Genomic DNA, 22,385 nt, shown 5'->3' with positions numbered 1-22,385 from the left:
GTTTGTTTGTTTTTTTGAGCTATCACAAAGTAGTTTCAAGTCTGCCTTTTGTGTTCTGGATAGAGGCTACTATTTATAATAAACAAGAGGATATGCAACCCTTATAGGAATGTGTTTGTGTTTTTTTTTTTAATATTAAATACTAAACATTATGGATATAGTTATATTTATTGGAAGCATTATTCAGCAGTGAAGCAATGAGCTAGGAAATGTTTAGACTCAGAAAAACAGCGAAGTGTACAGGTGATATTTTCAAAACTTTCTTTTCTTCTCAGATTCCTGATTTGAAGAAAGAGTAAGAGACTTGGAAAACAGGTACATTTGAGAATATCTTAATTCCAAAAGGTGATTATGCCAAGAAAATCAAAAGAATTATTTATCATTAAATCGATTTACTGCTGTGCCTGTATCCAAAGTGGGTGACTGTTTTCTGCTACAGTTTATGCACTCTTCAGAGACTTTAGTAAGCATGAAGATTATAGGAATAAAACAGGAGTTTTCATCTTCTTGGAAGCAATTTGACTTAAAAAAAAGGTGAGGGGAAGGAATAAGAGAGATCTGTCAGTCCTTAAGCTGATCTCTTGTATTCTAAGTGGTGACATGATTAAAGTGAGATATAATCTTCTGAGTCATTAACTCGTATTTTTGGTGGGGCAACTGAGAAGGTGATACTTTTAAGTTATCTGGCTCCTTGTCTTGCCTGTTTTAGTAGTCAAACTGTGCTGAGAGTAGGATTACAAACTGAAGCCCTTTTGTTTCAGACAATATTACACAAGCATCATCTGTTGTTAGGGAGATAGTCAACCAGGGAACAGTCATCAAAAGATAGCATGATGTTTTTGCCACATTAAAGCCTGTAAAAACTGTTCTGCTGAAAACAGAATGGTCCCTTCCCATTTTATTTTAAGCTACGCTAGCAGCTGCTGTAATACATAAAACAGCTAAATGATTCCATAACAGTATTAATGAATTTAAATGAGAGCTGCAGTCTGCTCTTCTGCAGTCCAAAATTTCAACGGGTGTGTGCAGAGTCTACAGTATGAGGGCAAGTCATCCCTTTTACCTATAAAACTCCCACTGACATATACACATATTCACAAAAAGAGTAGAATTAACCTTTGTTGGGAACACTGTACAACAAATTAGTTAAACTACCAACAATCAGAGGGAGAACTTGTTTGGATGTAATACTGATATTTTCACAGTGGGAAGACAAAATTATTAGTACATTGTTGTCTATGATAAACCATAGAAGATAATAAATGGACCTGAGTTTTAACGGTTGTTTGCAAAAATCAGAGCTAACCTTTACTGATAACAGGCTTACGGTGGCAGAAAACACCCAGGATAAAACATTCAATGCAAATCTTACCTAGTGTTGAACTGACATATTGAACTGGATGCCCTTAGCATGCAAGCTGCATATGCATATATAGTATGCATATGCATACTTTCATATGGGGAGTTTAGACGAAGAGATTTATGAAATACTCCAGCTAAGGCAAACTTAATGTGATGAAAAGCTTGTATGTTTTAACTTTTATACATATATAACATTTCAGTCTTGACCGTTTTGTTGTAATTATTTCAGTATAGGAATTATTCCATTAAATTTTTCCAGTAAAGTTTTTGTAGTTTATTGGCTTATAAGGGAGTTTGCAATACTTTCACAATGCTTTTTACAATAGTAGCAACCTTAGATACATGTCACAAAATATTTTCTCCATCTAAAGATGTTTATAGGGATAAGCAAACAATTAATTGTTAAAGGTCTTGCTGAAACCATTCAAATTAAATAGTTATTTAAAAGAAGAAGAAATCAGTGAAGAAATTCAGCAAAGAAATCTGACTTTGAGAATCATTCTCATTGGATTCTGATTCATACCCCTATAAAATGTCGTTAAGCTGTTTATATTGAAAAATACTTTTTCTCATCTACTTACAAAGTGGAAAAGCCTCAGACTAGTTGAACTAAGATTATTTAATTAGTTTAACAGTGGACTAATTAAGCATACTCTTAAATCCATGCTAAGTGACTGTGCTCACTCAGTCCAAATACGATCCTTTCGTGTGGGAAACTGCATTTCACAAATGCTAGAAGTTTGGGGAAAGCTCCTTTTTATGTAGGTGGTCTAGGTCTCTCAAAAAGATGAATATGTTGTTCTGTTCCAGGGTGACTGTTTTGTCTGGAGATAACAGCTTCTTGCCTGTGATCTATATAGACAGTGCATTGCTACTTGGTATCACAGGATATTCACAGTCTGCCAGAATGAACAAATGTATTGCACGCTAACCTTACTTGCTTTGCTGACTCAAAGCTATACTCACATATTGCAATAAGTTAAGTTAGTCAGCAACATGTAAGAATGTCATCATAAACTGTGTAGGTGAATTAAGCAAAGGGTTTGGTGACAGTCTAGGCAGACCTAAGTGCTGACGCCTGTATTTATACTTATCTAGTTCCATCTCATCTTTCCCTCCTGCATTTTCTGACATTTCCTTGAAGATTTCTTGTTCACAGCAAAAGTGAACGGCACTCTTGCACAGCTCAGTGAAATGCATGGTAAATGTTGGCACAAAGTGTGGAGGAGGCAAAAATGGGAGTAGAACTACGAAGAAGGTATTTTTCAGGTATAGAATCAAGTGAGGAAAATTTAAGAAAAAAATTCAGCAGAAGCTTTGGGCCTCCTCAACATGTTCGAGAGACAAATGTCTAATACAGTAAGCATAGGAACATATGTATGCTATAATCTTGATGTTAGTTCTGACTTGTTTTACTCTAACAAATCAATCTTTCAATCTACCTGCGACAAGCTAAGTGAAATTTCTTTTGGTGGACATGTGTTATTCTGCTGTACACTTTCATCATATTAAGTCCCTATGCTTCAGACCTCATGAATGTGAGTGCCGTGCATTGGCTTCTGCCATGCCTTCTATCACATGTAAGCCACTTCATTTGAAGTGTGATGTTGTTACCTGGCTTTCCTGCCTTCCACCCTCTCTTTAGACCTTTCTGCAAAGCTTCTTCATTACTTACCACACCACCACATTTACCTCTTTTGCATCTGATGGAGATTTGTTGTGTCTTTGGGGATGCACCAATATGGCAGTGAAGACATATTTTCAAGTGTTTAGAACTTCTTAACTAGCACAAAAGGGAATCAGAGGCAGAGGGTGACGGAACAATACATCTTTTTAGGACTCCTGCTTAACTGTGCAGGCCCCACAGCTGTGCCTCCAGCCTACATCTGCACCTCCTCTGATTCTGCTGTATTCATCCCTACATTGTTAGAGTCCTTTCTCTCAGCCTTTGAAGGTTCTATATTTTTGGGGGGCAGGGAGCGGATCTCCTTGTCTTCAAAAGAGAAATTTTAAATTCTTCCTTGGGGGAATGCTGTCCTTTGGAACATGTCTGCGGATAGATCTGGGAGAAAATATGTCTTCTATGGAATGTAGTCAACACTTTTATTCTTCTAGCTCCTGAGCAGCGCTTTCACTCTTCAGTATAAGGATATACTTACACTGTCTTGAAAAGGCTGTTGGTACAACTCCTATCTCATCTTATGGAGCATGACTGAGGACAAAGTAAAAATCACCTGAGAAATAAGAACCATATCAATCCATTAAATCAAACTGAACTTTGGAAATAGATATTTCTCAATGGGCACACACATCTACAGTTTATAGTGGAATATAGGTTATCTAGAAGTATCCATTATCTAATGTTTTCATATGTTTTGAAAATATTAACTCTTGTAGAATAGTGAACTGGATTGTGAACTTTCATAGCATGTTGGTGTTGTTCTAAAAAGCCTTAAATAAAAGATTTTACTCCGGTATATCTACACTACAAGCAGGTTTGCATAGTGACGTTTGTCCAGATTTATGCAGAAATCTACCAGCTGATTTGTATTCATATTGCTGTGCACTGGCCCATAGAGCATCCACCTGTTCACCAGTACTGAATGCCAGCCCCAGGCACCGCCACTGTGGCTGGGCGGTCAGCTTCCCAGACATGCTGAGGGGTGTCTGTGGCCAGGGCCAAACCCTGGTTTGTGGGAGCCACTTCCAGGTGTGGCCCTATTGCAGGGCCTGGCCTGAGCTACCGCTGCCACTCACTGCCTGAGCCCTGCACAGCCCGCTCATCCATGTCTTTTTCCGAGCTGGGTGCACATGTGGGCCCACATGTCCTGGCCTCTGACCTCAGCCCAGCCCTTTGTCTAGGGAGGTGCCAGGGGCTGGAACTGCTGCAGTTGCCCCCAGATGCCCTGTCTGGCATGGTGGGATGGCTGCCTGCCAGGCCCTGCCCTGAGCCCTGCAAGGGGACCCCCATAGTCTTGGCCTCAGGGAGCTGCTGCCCTCACATGTGTGGTAAGCATGTTCAGTCAAAACAGAAGATACTGTTTCACACAAATTTACTTGATGCTTTTAAGATTGTTTTGATGTTTCTTACCCATTTACTGTATTACATATTCTTCTAGACCTTGTGTCACCCCATACAACTGAGAAGGAGAAAACAGTAATTTCAGTCTGAACAAAAGCTGGGATGCTTGGTTCCTTACTGAAACCATTGCATTTTCCTGTATTAGGTCTGCCTTGATGAGGCTCTCTTGAAAAAAAGAAGCAATAAGCTGTCCTTTCTGCAAAATGGCAATAATTTTTTGTGCACGAGATAGCCTTTTTATTAGTCGTATGAGCCACATTACGTAAACAATTGAGAACCTTGGGAAAAAAAATCACTGTGAATTCAGTTAAGGTCTTGCAGTTGTGTGAGCATCAGAGTTGCAGTGCCCAGCATAAGCCACCATCTCTCAGTAAGTAGGAGGCATACTTTCCTCATCTGCCCCTGGACTTTCAGGACAAAACAATTAGTACTGATAAGCCCTAAAATTAGTAGCATTGAAAGGTGTGTATTTGGCTTAGCTAATACTGGACGTTTTTAGAACTAATACATGCTTACAAATAACTTTACATCAAAGGTTTTGTTACAAGGGTAGACATCTCCATTTCTTTGGGAGTTGTCTTCTGTTCATGTTAACGTATTTTTCAGCAAAGTTTTTTGACATTATATTCATTGAGAATGTATTCAAGAAAGCCTAAAACTTGTAAACGGTGTAAAACTAAGAGAATTACCTTTCCTGACCAAATATATATACATCAAAGACAAAATTATCATTACGGTAGATTTATGTGTTTTAAATATTGTAGAGTATATCAAATATTTTGAAATATTGTATGTGCTGAAAAGATTCCATGTATTCTATAAAGTTTCATGATGATCTGACAGCAGATGAAGAAAACGAAAAATGCTAAAGATGAAGAAACTAATGGATGCTAAACTCTTATCATTTTCCTTGCTCTGAAAGCAGATGACCTGATTCACATGGGACTGAAACACATTTTATTAAACATTTGTTTTAAAAACTGAAGTTTGAGCTAGCTGACTGATACAGACTGATAGCCAAAACCTCAACAGTATCTAAGTGATTATATATAATAGAGCTAAAAGCTTCTTGGTGAGTATCTAATACTTGTTATGTTAGAGATGTGCTAATATTCTGTACTTGCTTAAACCTTTGCTTACTTTAGGATTCTCCTATTATGCTTGCCTGAATTGACAGTTTATTTGCACACAATTACTAACAATCTATGCACAGGAAACAGAAACAGTTTCTTTCCTAAATGTACAAAGGCCAGTAAAGAATGCACTCTATGTCTTTTTCTATGTAATGATTGCAAATACTATGCATTGCATTGTAAAGTTTGTAAAACTGTGAGTATGACATATGGCCCAATGAACTATAGGCAATGGCTAGATATAAGTATCAAGTTACAGCATTTAATTCAGCAAGGTACAAGGGTGTTATACTTACACCTTTTGCTTAAAATGGATCTAATGCACCCTGATTTTTTCCATTCTTCCTACTTTCTCTCCAGCATGGCTAAGGTTGGAAGTTATTGTGGGGCATTTCAAGCATGATGGCCTTAAAGGTTTTCTTTTTTATATACATATTTTTCTAGTACCTGTAATAGCCCTTATCAATACCCCAGTGTTATAACCAATTAAAGGTTAAGCAAGACTTGTGCGGTATAAAAATCACTGCCTGTGAAATAATTTTAACTTGCATACGCATCCACTTCTATTCCTGATAGTATGTAAGCACAATAGCTATGAACAATCAGGAGACAGAAATAGAAAGATGACTATCACTTGTGGATCTTCTGTTGCTTCTGCAGCTACCCAGAAAACAGAGCCTTCTCAGTTCATTGTCTGAGGCTGGGATGGCTGCTATTAGACAATGAGAGGTCACATTCTGTCTTAATATGCATGGGTGGAGTACATGTTCGAATTCAAAATCCTGTGGAAATAACATAAACATCAACTACTGATGCATTTATTTTTAGAATGTACCCCAAATCTTCTATTTTAGACATTTATTTTTTGAAGAACCAAAACCTCAGCAGTGGTATTCTGATACAGATTTTGTATACATTATTATTTATATTGTATATTATAATATATTATATTGTATGTATAATCATATAGTAGTCAGCTAGTAGCATGAATTCATGGACAAATGCATTTATGCTCAGTTTTGAATTCTGTGGAAAATAGATGCATTTCTGCTGAGCTTTTAAAACTTCCTGAGGGCTTTCACAATATGAGCTGATAAAGTTTTATGGAATGCTCTATTTTTATGTATAGTCAATATGATGAGAATCATTCTGCCCTGTACAACAGGGTGGAAATTAACTGAATAGTTTTGAATAAGCCACCCATAAACATTTGCTGCATTTATTTTATGTGATAACATTTTACTCAGTGCAAACTACTCCTTTGAAAGTACACAATATGTATATGTGTTAGAGTTACAGCACATGCTCAGTTAATGGGAGTATTATTTTGTAAGTCTTCTTGATCTGAAGAATTTGAACCCACATTTCCCTAATCTCTCATCCAATTATTTTGATGACAGCAATCTCTACCATTTCTGGGGAAAACAAAGCCTTGTGCATATAAATTCAGGAGCCTGGAAAAAGAAGCAAAAAGAGACAAATTGTGGTCTCGTAGTTACAGTACTTCTTCAGGAAAAGATTCCAGTCTCTTCTTCTGTGTTATTTCTGTTATACATATCATCCATTTTAAGTCAAAAGGGTTTGAATTACTGGTTTGGAATCCCAAGTCTGATCCACCACAGTCTGCTTCTCAGTCTCTTACTGATCTATGAGTATTTGAAATCCCAGCTCTGAAGGGGTAGAGGCATGTCATGGTGGTAGACAGTGCTCCTAATTTCCAGAGGAAAGTTATTTTTGAGAGTTTTTTTTTTTAATCATTATTCTGAAAGAAAGATTTTGAAGGACACTGTAATAATAGCCCCAGTTATGAAAATTGCTAGAAGTATATGGAATGTACTGCAATTACAGTGTAATTAATACTCAGCCTGTGGCCTAGATATGTGTAAATCTTTGCATGATTTATATTTTCCTTTGTTATAATCTGAAATTGATTTTAGAAGGCTTTGGAATAGCCATTTTTACCATCAGGATATTGCATTTTAAAGTTTGTATATCATATATTTCATGGCTAAACATTGATTGTGCTACATTGGTACAGGAAACTCTGTCTCAAGACTTAGCGTCAAATCAAAAATTGCAGCTATTAAAAAGCAGCACTGTTCAGCAGCACGTAAAAGTTGTAACTGGGTAGGGCAGTAACACCCCTTTTCTGACCTTGGATCTCAGCACAGTTTTATAAAGCCATAGGTCTCCTACTGTCTTTCTACACAAGCAATGAAGTTTTCTTTAGCATTAGGAATATTAGGTAGCTGGTTGGTGCAAGGGCAATGAAGTGAAGACTGAGCAGAGTTTTGCTAAGAAATTAGATATGTTAGTACATGCTTTTCAAAACTTAGCCAAAAAAAGCAACAAGAGCAACAAGGAAAATGAAGTTGAAATAAAAGAATGTCATTCCAAACTGAATGATGGGCCTGGGCAGTTTCAAAGTTATCTTGTTCAGTGAAGATAAACACTTTCCAGATTTAATGGAGAAAGCTTTAGCATTATTTTCAACATTTTCTTTCACCCTTCTGCTCCTTCAATAATAAAGGTTAGGAATTATGAAATTATGATGTGACTGTCAGTCTTGTACACAGGCTTGTTCACAATAATAAAGGTGCAGATCAGAGCAGAAAGAACTGCTCCATTTCTTCACAACTGTTGCAGAAAAAAAATACTAAATAAAATAAAAATGAGAACTCCCCAAGTCATGTTAGGTGGTCCCACATGTCATAAAGAATTGCCATGTAGACATAACAAATTTTAGTTATATCTATTTTTGAAGTTTTCACCCTACAACTTTAATAAACTGAAAAGGTATATATTTTAATTATAGATATCAGCCCTTTACAAAACAATTTAATGATAATACCTGTAGGAATTGTTCTGTTTTCAGTTGTTGTACGTGAGATCTGTATGTGATTGGTAAAGCTGATGGCCTTTTTCATGGAATCATAGAATCATAGAATGGCTTGGGTTGGAAGGGACCTTGAAGGCTATCTAACTCCAACCTCCCTGCCATAGGCAGGGATGCCACACACTAGATCACATTGCTCAGGACCTCATCCGACCTGGTCTTGAACACCTCCAGAGATGAGGCATCTACAACCTCTCTGGGCTACCTGTTCCAGTGCCTCACCACCCTCTGAGCGAAGAATTTCCTCCAAACCTCTAATCTAAATCTCCTCTCTTTTAGTTTAAAAACCATTTCCCCTTTTCTTGTAAGTATCCGACTGAGCAAAGAGTCGCTCTCCATCTTTTTTATAAGCTCCCTTTAAGTAATGAAAAGCTGCAACGAGGTCACCCCACCCCATGATCATCTTTGTGGCCTTCCTCTGGACCCATTCTAACAGACCCACATTCTGCTTTTGCTGGGGACTCCAGACCTGGATGCAGCACTCCAAGTGGGGACTCACAAGGGCAGAGCAGAGGGGAACAATCACCTTCCTCCACCTGCTGGCCACTCTTCTGTTGATGCAGCCCAGGATGCAGATAGCCTTCTGGGCTGCAAGCACACTCTGCTGGCTCATGTCGAGCTTTTTGTCCACCAGAACCCCAAGTCCTTCTCTGCGGGGCTGCTCTCAATGAGTTCTTCTCCCAGTCTGTACTCATGTCTGAGATTGCCCCAACCAGGGAGCAGTACCTTGCACTTGGACTTGTTGAACCTCATTAGGTTCACGTAGGCTCACTTCTCAAGCTTTCCAGGTCCCTTTGGATGGCATCCCTTCCTTCTGTTGTATCAACTGCACCACTCAGCTTGGTGTCATCTGCAAACTTCCTGAGACTGCACTCGATCCCACTGTCTATATTGTTGATAAAGATATGAAACAGCACTGGTCCCAGGACAGACCCCTGAGGGACATCACTCGTCACGGGCTTCCACCTGGACTTAGAGCCATTGACCACCGCTTTCTGGGTATGACTTTCAAGCCAATTCCTTATCCACTGAATGATCCACCCATCAAATCCATCTCTCTCTCTTAAGGTGCTTTCTGTTGTTTTTTAATGGTAAATTCAACATATGGATCCTTTTGTCTTAATGAAGTAGTAGGTTGCCTACGGAAAGCTACTACCATCTTGCCTATGGAAATGCCTTCTACACGGAAACTGATTTTTGCTACCTAAATGCAGGTAGCATATCGCAGGCTGACATCCAAAAATAATTTTATCATAGATAAGGAAATTTTTAATATTGTGAACTTCTAAAGTTTTTTATTTTATTTTATTTTATTTTATTATTTTATTTTATTTTATTTTATTTTATTTTATTTTATTTTATTTTATTTTTATTTTTATTTTTATTTTATTTTATTTTTTATTATTTTTATTATTGTTAACACAAACCTAATTACAATACTCACATTTCTAGGGGAAGTGGTGACTTTCTTCCCAGGTTGTTTGTAGCATTAAAATGCAAGGACTGTTCTCCCACTGGAAGCAAGCAGCCACTGGTGAATACAGTTATTCTGGGACTTAACACCCTCTTGTACAGCAGGTGCCAGGCTGCAGTAAGGGCTGACTGCCCCCCGCCATGGGAAGCCAGGCCCCATGGGCAGTCACAGCATAGCCCATGCCCTCACCCATGGCATCTGGATGTGGGGGCTGGTTATGGGGTCTGCCTACAGCCCCTGGGATGGTAAGCAGAGGGCCAGGACAAGAGCCAGGCTTCAGGCAGGGGTGGAGGAGGATCCAGTGGAGCCTGGGCAGCCCCAGAAGCACTCTCAGGTTCTGATATCAGGTTATCGAAATTTGGTTTGGACAAGCATACAGGATTTGGCAGTTAGCCCACAAAAGAGAAGGAATAAATGGAACACCTGCTTCTCCCTCTTCACAACCCTGAAAATATAAAGCAAGCTCATATCCTATGAAATGTAATGTAAATTAGGGACCTAACTTCTAATATGGCAGAGTTGAATAAGCATTAAATTAGAAACAGGTTGTACTCTAAGGTCTAAGATTGCACTGTATTAGTAAGATTATATTACAAGGATCAACTGTGAAAAAAAGGAGAATATGTAGCCTACTGTGTATAACATAAAACACAATCATTAATGTTAGTGTTATGTAAACCAATAGTCTTAGTGATTGTGAGGGATTTTATTATCAAGCAAGCAAATGTTCCATCAGAATATACAGTGGAGCTTCATCCTCCAGATCCTTCTGTCCCTCTTCAAGGGAAAATGTCTCTGTCATTAGTGAATCATATGGGAAATATTATTTAGAGAATTTTTGGAATTAAATCATTCCCAAAATGCTCATTGCTAGTCAAAGTAACTAGAGTCTTCTGTCATAAAGTCTGAGGAACATCACAGTTATTTTATCAAGTGTTTATTCAAAAAAAAAATAAAAATCAGGAAGACTAAATGTTTTAAGAAAAAAAAAAAAGTAGTTTAAGCCTGAGTTAAACTCAAAATTATACTGAAAGTTCTTCACTTACTCTAAGTTACATCTTGCAAATTTATTTCTTAAACAACTTATATTCATATGTAACTGTTACTCTTTGCTAATTAGAAAATATCAGAAAACTAACCATATAGGGACCTACAGTATTTCAGCTTTTTCTACTGTTGGTTTGTTGCAGATAGCTAGGAGTTGAAAATTTGCCTTATGTAGAAAAAGAGTTTGAATTCCACAAATACATACAGTGAATATACTTAGTCAAGCAAGGTTGTTATTTTACCTTCATTGTAAATATTTTTAGTTGCCTGAAAATACATCCAATTAGAATTACCCAATAAAATGATATTTGGAATATTAAAACTTTCTTTTGTCAGTCTTTGCAGAGATGGAATTTCAGATTGGTACATGAACAAGAAATGACTACTCAATCCCCCAAAGCAAAGCTACAGAGTGGTCAAGGAACTAACAGAAAAGCAGATAGTTAAGTTTAGATATCTCACAGGAAAGGAACATGCCATAATAGATGGAAGACTGGTTACACATGCAGAAGGATTTGGAAGAAGGGCTTTTTTTTTTTTTTTTCCCCCTTTCAGAAGGACAGTATTTCAAGTCAGTTTTCTTGAATCTTTCCTCTTCATCTATCTTGACATATTTAAGGCCATAAAAAGGAAGAAATTATTTCTTTATATCTTTCTGGGGCTTACGACTAGTTTCTCATGAGTGCCTGAAAATCTGATTGATGACTCTTTGTTTTCTTAGACTTTGGAAAGTATTTTTATGGCCTTTTGCTTTTGAAGCAGGTGTATGTTCCTCTAACTAACATTTTAAATGTTGTTAGGGCTCTCCTGTTACATGACACTTGTAGAAAATCATGACTATGAATTGATACTTGCTTGTGAAATCACACTGATTCTAATTTTACCTTTTGTTTCCAATTTACAAATCTAAAGCAATTACTTTCAAACTAAGTTGTATTCTGCATGTACCAAAGGTACTATACTATATTTTGTACATGCATGTGCTTCATACTTTGTGAGATCTAATGACATGCTGTTCAGGGATTTGAAAGGAACTGTCACTTAAAAAGAGACTGTTGCTGAATAGGCATTGAGGTTTTATGGTTTTTTTCTGATGTTTTTAGGTGTGATGTTTCTTTGCAATTTTGTTTCTTTTCATAATTTATCAGGGACAAGTTTGTGCCTTATTCCACAATACCAGCACCAAAGAAAGAAACTTTCATCACTTCACTCAGTCGTTGCTTTCCAAGAGCGGAAACTGAAAACTGTGAGGTTTTCACTTATGTTTAAAGACTTTTCCGCCATATGAAAATATACACTTAAATGAAGAATTAGTTTTGTTTTCCTTCCTGCCTGCCTGCTTGCCGTCTTTAAAGCAAACTAATCTTATTAAACTTAGCACTTTCATGACACACTAACCCCATAGTTCAAGGTGCAGGACAGTTTCCTAAAGAAAGATTATCTAAAGAAAGAGTCCTTTTTTCCTTATGCTTATAATGAAAGTACATTTCAAGAGAAGTATAGATTGACAGAGAAGTGGGAAACACTATGACAATATTGGATAAATTGATAAGCCGTTCAGAAAACCACATTACTATATAAGAGTTGTGAAGTATTTTGCAGGGGCAAGGTCCTGCTTTTTTTTTTTTTTTTTTTTTTTTTTTTCCCTTTTGGAGGGGATTTTTTGGAAGATAATGAAGTAAGAATATCCTTCACAGTTAGAAAGGCAGCACAGGAAGAAAAAATGGTTTTCAGCTAATTACCTCATGGACACTAGCTAGCATTTATAGACTAACATTGAGATACAAACCCTTGAAGTTATTGCTAGGGACTGAGCCAACAGAAAGTTTCCTACTTCAATTAAGTGTAATTCAGCTTTTGGGAAAGACCCAAAATGAACATAAGTAAAATTAGGAAAAGAGAATTTTCTTTTCAATTTGCCTGCCTTATCAGGAATTGCTTTACTGTGGTTAATTTTATTTCTGCTGAGCTGTTTTGGGGAGCGTGTGTGTAAGTGTATGCATTTCCCTTACAGTGAGTATTTATAACAAGTAAGAAAAAAATCTTGCTTGGCATTTCCCCAGTGAACGTTAATGTTGAGATACAGCTGTATTTCTATTTCTGCCTCAAGTGGAAACTAAGATACTCAACAGTGCAGCTGCCAGAGGCTTCCTATGTCATTTTTGTGTCAAGCAATGACATTCTCTATCAAAAAGACCTTTTGAAAATTATTTTCATACCTAGTTAAAATTTGTATGAAATATATTGATCTAGAAGCATTCAACATGCTTTTGATATTGTGATTCATGCAAATAAACAACCCACTACTATATTTCAGTTCTTGCTATCATATAAAGAGAAGGCAACCAAAAATCCCTGATTCTAAAATATTTTGTTATTTTACTATTCATCCGAAGAGTCAAGTACCCTCATAGCTAAAGAATTTGTAAAATATGCTGGCATCGATACAACTTGAGACACAGCAATGAATTTTGTATCTGCCATACACTGTCTTAGCTATCTGGAAGAGGTAACTGAAAACCAGAAAAAAAATAAAAATTAAAAAGGCCTTTTTTGATGCATACGTCACCTGTATATCTGCTTGTTGCTTAAAGAAACAGCAGACATGCTATTTCCATTTAATCATGAAATAATATATTTTTTTAAATTATTACCTATATTAAAAAAGTACTTGTTTTTAGTAAAACAAAAACAAAAAACAACAACAAAAAAAAACAGCCCAAAACAACAGCAACAACAAAACAACTGCTGAAGGAAGGCTGTTTCCAGTTCATGAGATATCACACTAAAGTTAGTGTTAAGAATTATGCTTCTCAGAATTATGCCTTCTATTTTTTCAGTTAAAAAACTATCAATGTATTTCAGCATCTAGGCCTCAGACATACTCATTACACTAGAGAAGGAATTTTCTGTGGGTTTGTTTTAAGATCATCTTGGGATGTTTCTTTTTGATTTCCTTCTGACCTGCTTATTTTGTCTTTGCAACCAATTTCAATAGGTGACAATTTCTAGACTGCTCAATTGCTGAGGCATTCACCTGGGACATCTGCTTTGAATCAGTCACGAGAATGATGTGAGCCAGATTCTCCAACCTCACAATGTACAAAGGCATAAAGCACCGACTCCTCTACAGTGATCTTTAACTCACTGTCTTTTCTTTGAGTTTTTAATTTTTTTATAATACAAGACCAGGAAGAAAAGAAAAGAAAAAAAAAAAAGAAACAAACAAAACAAAAACAAACAAAGCTTCTGCTGCAGGAAGGGGTGTGGAAACAGAAGGTAAATGTTGGTAAACTCTGAGGAGAGCCCACATGAGGCGAGAGAGGCCCATATTCCGGCATCGAGGCTGTTACAGACAACCGAGGGAGCCGCTAGGTCCCGGCAGCCCTCACGAGGGAGCTGACAAGGCGCGGACGGAGCCAGCAGCGGCAGCGGTGGGCGATTTAAATCCGGCGTCGCCGCCATTTCACAGCCACTCGCCGAGACAGCAAGACCCTGACTGTATAAAAGCAGTCCCTAGGGAGCGCTGTAAACAGGACTGTCTTGGCAGTTAGTGGATGCTTTCCTCCCTTTCCCACTTCTCTCTCCTTTGGGAACTCTGCCTCTTACAACTTACGATTTTAGCAAGGAAGCTACTGTAGAGAGTACGAGCGAGCCTGCTGTTTTGCCATGGTTGCACCCTGGCAGGAGGCTGTTGTCAAGAAAAGTGTGGAGACCCAGACAGAGGCCCCACACAAACATGTGAGTGCGCAGGTCTCTGGTTGCAACGAGTGCCAGAGCCTGGCCCTTGCAGTACAGGGTGACAGAGACAACACCTGTGTCAGATGTGGCCAGGTGAATGATTTACTCAGCCTTGTGGCTGACCTAAAGGAAGAGGTGGAGAGGCTGAGGAGCATTACGGAGAGTGAGGGGGAGATAGATTGGTGGAGCCAGTCCCTACCAGCCTTGAGGCTTAGGCAGCCAGCAGAGGCTCCAAGAGAAACACATCATGCCCTACTGCCTTGCGAGCAGGTAAGAGGAGGGGACCAGCAGGCAGACAGAGTTCCTGCTACAGTGAACCCCCTCTCCTCTCCCCCTAACAACAATGGTGATGAATTGGGGGGCAGGGTGCAATGGCAAAAGGTCCCTGCTTGGCGTTACAAGTGTAGCAGGTCCACCTGCCTGGTGATTCCCCTACCTCTCCAGCTGCCCCTGCAGGACAGGTACACCGATCTGCAAGGACAACTGGACAATGGCAAGGGTGATGGTTCTCCCTACTTGGAGGTGTCACCAAAGTCTAATCAGACTACCTGCTGCATTAAAACCTCCTCAGTAAAGAATAAAAGATGGGTCATTGTCATTGGTGACTTGCTGCTGAAGGGAGCCAAAGGCCCAATATGCAGACCAGACCTGCTACACAGGGAGGTCTGCTGCCTCCTGGGGGCCTGGGTTAAAGATGTAAGGAGGAAACTTCCTTCGCTAGTATGGCCCTCGGATTATTATCGTCTTTTGCTGTTTCAGGTAGGCAGTGATGAAATAGGAAGAGCTCCTCTAAGGACTATGAAGAAGGACTTCAGAGCCTTGGGGAGACTGGTCAAGGGTTCAGGAGCACAAGTCGTGTTCTCCTCTATCCCTCCAGTTACAGGAAATAATGAGGGACTGGACATGATGAACCAGCGGATTAATAATTGGCTCTGAGCCTGGTGTCACCGGCAGGGGGTTGGGTTTTTTGACCTTCGGTTGATTTATATGAGACCAAGCCTGCTGACAACAGACAGGAATAGCTTTTTCCATCAGCAGAAAAGGGTTTTAGGATGGGAGTTGGCAGGGTTCATTGAGAGAGCTTTAAATTAGTGCAGGAGTCCTAGAGTTTGCTAACAGCCAGTGAAAGAGCAAATGTGTTACTGCTTGCATGTATCTCTATACAAATATTAGTATCAAAATTGGATATCAAACTGCTGTTTTCAAACTGTATTCTCTTACTCCTTCATCTTTAATAAAGCCATAATCACGAATGTAGTAAGCTTGCACTTAGTTCTCAAATACCTTGAAATGTAAAGCTTGAAGAAGGATTCTTCAAGAATCATTGTTTAAGTGGTTCTTCCCATAAAGCGCTCTTCTACACCCTCACTATTTTTTATTTCTAACCTGTTCTCTTCTGAAGTAAAAATATTTTAAGATACTGCTTTCAGAAATATCTTGGGTACAGAGTAATCTGACTGCCAGTGAAAGTGCAAAAAATTTACAGTCTCTTTTGAAATCAAAGCTTGTACCATGTGGTTTATTTTGAAAATGTTACCAGTTGTTGTACAGTGCTGTGATCAGCAGAGGTCAATATCAAGACCACATTGGTTTCATTTGGTCTTTGTTTATAATATTAATGAACCATTGATCACAGCCCCTTCTTTCATTACATGACTCTCTTTGCATAAAATACTGTCCTGAGTACAGATAATAGACTATGCCATCTAGGTTGACTAGTCAGAGGAAGCTTTGGCCCCCATTCCATCCTTTAATACATTGAAATGTGGGTTGTTAGTCCTATCAACCATTGAAAAACAAAGCTGGAACACCATCATGACTAGATTAACTCTTACACCCTCTGAGTTATATGGGGAATTAAAAAAATGTGTACTCCCCATTTTCACCTGCTGCTTATACTGCTTCATCCCCCGAGAACATGAGTAATAGAAATGGAAGCCTTTGTTCCTGTCTTAGAGGTGAAGGCTGAGCTATACAACCTGTGATCCATCCCTCTCCCATCCTAATAACATTCACTTCACATTTGCTGCAGTGAATATGTTTGTTTGATCTTGCTCATGAAATTTCAGCTCATATAAAAGGAACTTACAGGAGTCTCTGCTGGTTCCTCTGGTGGGCTGTTAATGTTCCCGTTTCACTATTCCTAAGAAGATGACCAGATTTGTTTTTAATTAATTGCTTGTTTCATTGTGAATCTTGTCCTCAGTCTCTGGAATAAATAAACGTGGGGAAAAAAAAAAAGAGTATTATTTATTTATTTATTATGTTAGGGAAAAATGATTAAAAGAAATAATTTGATTTTTCAGGTTTAGTGAAAAGATCACACTTTTTCATAGGATAAATTGATCAGTAATGATCCAGGAGATCTATTAGGAGGATTTAACAGGGACCCAATGAATTTTCAATGTGCAACCAAAATTAGAACTCAGGCTCTTGGTTTAAATATAGTGCATGCATGTGTTTGCTTTAAGGTGATTTCAATGTATTTTATTTTATTTGTTTTTATTTTTTAGCAGTGATATATCATGTTGGTGGGTTAAGCTGCTCACAAAAAAAAAAAAAAAACAAAATTTCTACAGTGACAGTATTTTGTATAATTAGTTGCTGCAATGTTTTTTCAGTTTGAGTATAAAACCAGTATTTTTCTGTTTTGAACTCTAGGGAGCAGCTGTGGAAAGACAGAAGATGAAAGCTCCCATTCCAAATTTGATTCTCTTGTATGCTACTCTAACTCAGAGCTTGAAGGTTGTGACCAAAAGAGGATCAGGTAAGTAAATCTTTATCTCTGTGGTTATGATATATGTTTTGGGAAAAAAAAAAAATCCTTAAAATTTACAAATATACACTAAGATGTTGTTATGATGGTTTGAAATATAGTTAAAAGGATTTCAAATTCTGCGTCAAAAAAAGTTGGTAGCTTCTACATATTTTTAGACTATATTGTGTGGTGTGAACTTGATGGAAAAAGGAAAATGTTAAATACTTCAGATATGTAATGCAAAAACAATATAAATGTTCATCTGTTAAAGGAGAATGTCTTTTTCCCCATTTTATCCCCAGGAATTAAAAGACTTTTAGCTTACTTAAAAGACCTTGTTGCAGCCAGGGTCTTTAACATAAGCTAATGGATTTATCTGTTTGACTATATATTTTATGGTGAAGAATCTCTTGGTTATGCAGTTCATGCAGTTTTCATTTAGGCTACTGATTTTTGTAATACAAAAAATATATCACATATTTTTTTCATGGTTTTAATAACCATGGAAAGTGAGCAGGAAAATAGATTTTTAAAAGGACTACCTGATATGTGGTTGAAGAGCAAATGATTGATAGTTGATGCAGCAAACATAGGTGTTTTTTTCAGAAACCTAGCAGAGGTGGTATGTTTGCCCATCATCTTTCATAATGTTATTGTAGATTACTTATCTTCATATATAAATAAAGGGAACTTCATTACTAAGACAATTGTGTGTTTTTCAGTTCATTCTTTGTCATCCTGAAATTCTATTTTTTCCCGTTTTTCACTTTTAATCGAATAATGAAAAATGTATAGGATAACATTTCTGCAAATTCCTATTTTGCTCTATGGGACTAAAGAAAACTAAATCCTTAAGGAATGTATTGATCTGATGTTGAGAGAATTAATTAATTAGGTTTGTTGTTACTAGTTATTTTCCTTTTGGCATTGGAGTGCTTTAGGTGTCTTTTGTTGTACTGTTTTAGAACTCTGGTCCGTCCTGATTTCATTTTTTTCCCCCCTTTAATCTGTTTCCAGAGTTGTCTGCTAGTAATACTAGTAATTGTAATACTAGTAATTCCTCTTAAGTGATGCTTAGGGAGGGCACAGATCTTTCTATATTTTGGGCAATGGTTTAAATAATATCTTGTATTTTGAATGGATTATACTTGTAACAAAATTATGAAACAGGTTCTCTCTTCAATAGTTTAGTGACTAGAAATGTAGACTGAAGGAAGGAAAATAAGGAGTACCACTCTAATCGTAAATTATTCCTCAACCAAAACTTGAGATTAAAATATATTTAAGCTCAAGAAGACTGGCTATTACTTAGTATGTGAAGAAAACCGGCTATTACTTAGTATGTGAAGAGCCAAGGACTTGGTGATGGTTGATGTGTTTGCAATATGATGTCTGCCTAGACTGATACCATAGATATCACTTGAATTTGTTTGCATGAGGTTTTTCCATTTGATTACAGTTCAGTACTTGTGAACTTTAGGTTGAGGCCTCTTAATTTTACTAACTAATTTAGTATAAATATTTTCAATCCTCTTAAAGTACTTTTTACAATGACATCCATTTTTAAGGAGCCAAAAAAACTAGCCAGCTTTCTATTTGAATGGTATAATAATACAAACCCAGGTTGTTTTTGCATTCTATGTCATCAGTTTTGTCTGTATTCTCTTTCTGAGATTAACCAAGTAAAGGAAAAGTGGTAAATATTCATTTTAATTTCTGTTTGGAAAAGTAATGTAATTGATGTCCAGCCAAAGAAAAGAAGACACAATGCTTTTTCAGAGGTTCTGAATATGTTCTCATTCTGATGTTGTTAAAAAAAAAAAAAAAAAAAAAAGGCAATAATGGAAATCTTTGGATCTTATCTTACTATGACATGGTTCTTGATGTTTTTGCGTGAGATCTGCTAATAACGGACATAGTTTCATTCAACTGTATTGCCAGGAAGACTGTTTTTTCATAGTGTGCGCGCAAAGGAAAAATCTGACTTTTAGACCCTTCTGCCTTTGGTCATGTTGTTTAGTGACTTTAGACATGAAGAAATACTATAGAAGTAGGTGGAAGGTAATACATGCATGATGCTGCAGGGTTTGATTATTTTATTTAATTTTAATTTAATTTATTTTTTTCTCTGGCTATTTGGAAGTACTATTTTTCAATCCTGTTCTTTCTTGCAAAGATAACCTTATTTGCTTTCATAGAAGTTTTGCTGAGATAACATTAATTTATCTGTAGTGTGAAAACAAAAATGGTTTCCTAAAGCTAATGCAAGTAATCAGCTCTAAATAGGGAATAAAATCAAATCGGAAAATCAAACTTCAGTTTTACATGGGCATGTTAATCAGAGGATGCAGAGAGCAAGGATGTGGTTTATATCTGTTTAGTTGTATGTATTGCATTCTGCCTCATGGATCAGAAGTTCAGCTGCTTACTGTAAGTTCATTAGTTTGTCTCTTGGAATCTCTTCTTGTTATAGATGGATGAAGTGTGATTTTATTTAAAAGTTAAATGCCATTATACTTCTATTTCTTACATAAAAATTGAATATAAGAGCAAAATAGAAAACTAATGCTTTAATATAGGAAGGTGTTTTTTTTTTTTGTATGAAAACAAGGAAACAACTGAACCTCTTATTTGGAATTCAGTGTGGCTCAGTTTTGGAATTGTAATGAATTAAGAGTAACGCTAAATTGAAGCATGATGTAAATACTTTAAATTGGAAAAGTAAAGGCTTTAAAATAAAATCTTTTGCATGCCTTTTTGGAATAATAAATTATTTCATAATAACTGAATACTTGCACTTAATGGCTGCCACCACCCTCTCCTTTGGCTCTTATTTTTCCATCTCAGTTAATAATAAATCTCTCTGTTCACAATATGAAATCTTACTTATCTGAGTGAAATCTTCTCAAATGTTATAATTTTAAATTAAATATATAAAATTTAGGTATTCTGACTTACGACCATTGTAAATAAAGAGCTAAAAAAAATAAAAAATAAATTAGTGGTGCTATATGAGGCCTCAGTTCTACCTGTGAGTTCACTTTGTCCCTGAAAAATCAGCATTAAATGAATAGCAAAGTGAAGATGGTGGCATATTTTCATACTTATGAGGTGATATAAATATGGAGTAGTAGTATCAACTTTTAGAGAAGTTTTTCTTTTTTTTTTTTTTTTTTACTACCTTCTCTGTTATCAACAAAAGGAAAAAGAATGTTTTAAGAATGAAGACGTTTTTGCATTAGTATGCTGAATCGTTGTCCTAGCTGTGGCTTGTTCCTTCCAGTTCATTTTTGTTGTGCATATTTTCAAATACCAAATCTGGAAACACAAACCTAGTACATTTAATATACATATATATATATATATATCAATTACATTTATATTAAAAAGAATTCTGTCCTTGAAAATAGTATTTTCTGCACTATCAGTTGGATTTTCCTGCTAGAGTACTTCAGCTGTCTGCTTCTGTAAGGATTTTATCAGCTGTGCTAAAAAGATAGTGATTAATTAAAGTAGGAGTTACCCCATCTGGTAGAAATGAATTTCCAGCCATTTCTCTGAACTGTCAAGAATGTGAAAACCTACCTTCAGAAAGTTGGTGAGGATGTCAAAAATGTGGAAATATTTGCCGGTTCAAATTCTGCTTTTACTTTTTGAAATGAATAACAATTGTGACCATCTATTGTCTTTCAGGATTTGTTATACCACATAGTTAGTTTTACATGTAATTAATTAGGATCAATATGATATTCTTGTCTGTGCTTCTGTTGATTGAAAAGCAGGTTTAAAATTCAGTGTAAGAGAAAACTTAGGTTGTGCTGCATTGGATTAAATGTTTGAATAGGAGAGTTGTCATTATGCTAAGCACTTAAATGACATTACTTAAAGGCAGTCCTTGAATTCTTCATAAACAGGAGAACGGTTACAAACTTGTACAACTGTGTGGTATTCATCAGTTAAATATGATAATACAGGGTGTATAGGGAAAATTATTAATCAAATACTTATTTTATTAGCAGGAAGACAATTTAAATTAGCTTTCTCACAGCTGTGTGACATACCTGTGTAACACTTTATCTTTTATGTTTGATTCCATTTCTATCTGAAAGAACATCCATCCGTTTTTTTTGTTTTTAATTTTTAAAATTATTTCTGTCATGTAATGAACAGTTTCAAATGAGTCTTTAATATAAAATGGGTTTATTTCATGTTTTGAGTACCTAATAACTTTGATAACTAATCTAACCTAATCTAATTTTAACCTAATAACTAATAATTTTGAGCAACTAATAAAAATGGCTGTGTGAACAGTTCCAGTAATAATTTCATTAATATAGAAAAACGAAGCAAAAAAAAAAAAAAAAGGAAACATATTCCTATATCCAGGTATGCAAATAAATTAGGCTTAAGCACACCTAATTTTTTCCTGTCAATCTTATTTGAATGCACAACTCCTACAAGTTTTAACGCCTTCTCAATCAAAAGTGAAAAGAGCCTTTGCCTTAAGATTTGCCGTTCCAAAAACTGACTTCAGAGTGGATATAATGTTTGTTAACTAGCTATTTTCGGTATTCAGTGAAGTCTCCATGAAGGAAGCCTCTCTAGAGGCTTCTGAGCTTTCAAAAGTAGCTGCAAAGATGAACTTTCATTTTGAACATATTGGATGTCAAATGTGATCTGCTGAAGGGGAAACTGACTCTTGCATTACTGGGCTTTTTGAAATATCTCAAAGAATCTTGTTTCATGAAACAAGTTCTCTGTTTGCTCACCGTGTCCTGTTGATGGAAAGGTAGAATAAATACTTAAAGCCTACATATTTTGATTTGTACATCATGCGGTTTTACAGGGATTGGCTTTAATTTAAAAAATGTAGAAAAAAAATGCCTGTTTTT

The 22,385-nt window shown here is 36.6% G+C and overlaps 1 protein-coding gene across 5 annotated transcripts in view; it reads left to right on the top strand.

Moving 5' to 3' along the window:
* IL1RAPL1 (interleukin 1 receptor accessory protein like 1) overlaps positions 1-22,385 on the top strand; it is a 777,496-nt gene that overhangs the window by 67,809 nt on the left and 687,302 nt on the right. The window contains exons 1-3 of one of the 5 annotated variants that reach the window (XM_083851493.1): positions 272-315; positions 13,993-14,273; positions 17,397-17,502. In XM_083851493.1, coding sequence (XP_083707619.1) covers positions 17,421-17,502 — 82 coding nt within the window. In that variant the 5' untranslated portion in view covers positions 272-315; positions 13,993-14,273; positions 17,397-17,420. Of the gene's footprint in view, positions 1-271; positions 346-13,992; positions 14,274-14,306; positions 15,006-17,396; positions 17,503-22,385 lie in introns of those variants that run through there. The other 4 variants (XM_083851492.1, XM_083851494.1, XM_083851490.1 and 1 more) reach the window with 4 other exon arrangements.

The sequence above is a fragment of the Anser anser genome (genome assembly GCF_964211835.1).
Source record: "Anser anser genome assembly, chromosome: 1".
Classification (NCBI taxonomy): domain Eukaryota; kingdom Metazoa; phylum Chordata; class Aves; order Anseriformes; family Anatidae; genus Anser; species Anser anser.
The sequence above is the reverse complement of the archived record's forward strand: the minus strand, read 5'-3'. Positions and strand labels throughout refer to the sequence as shown.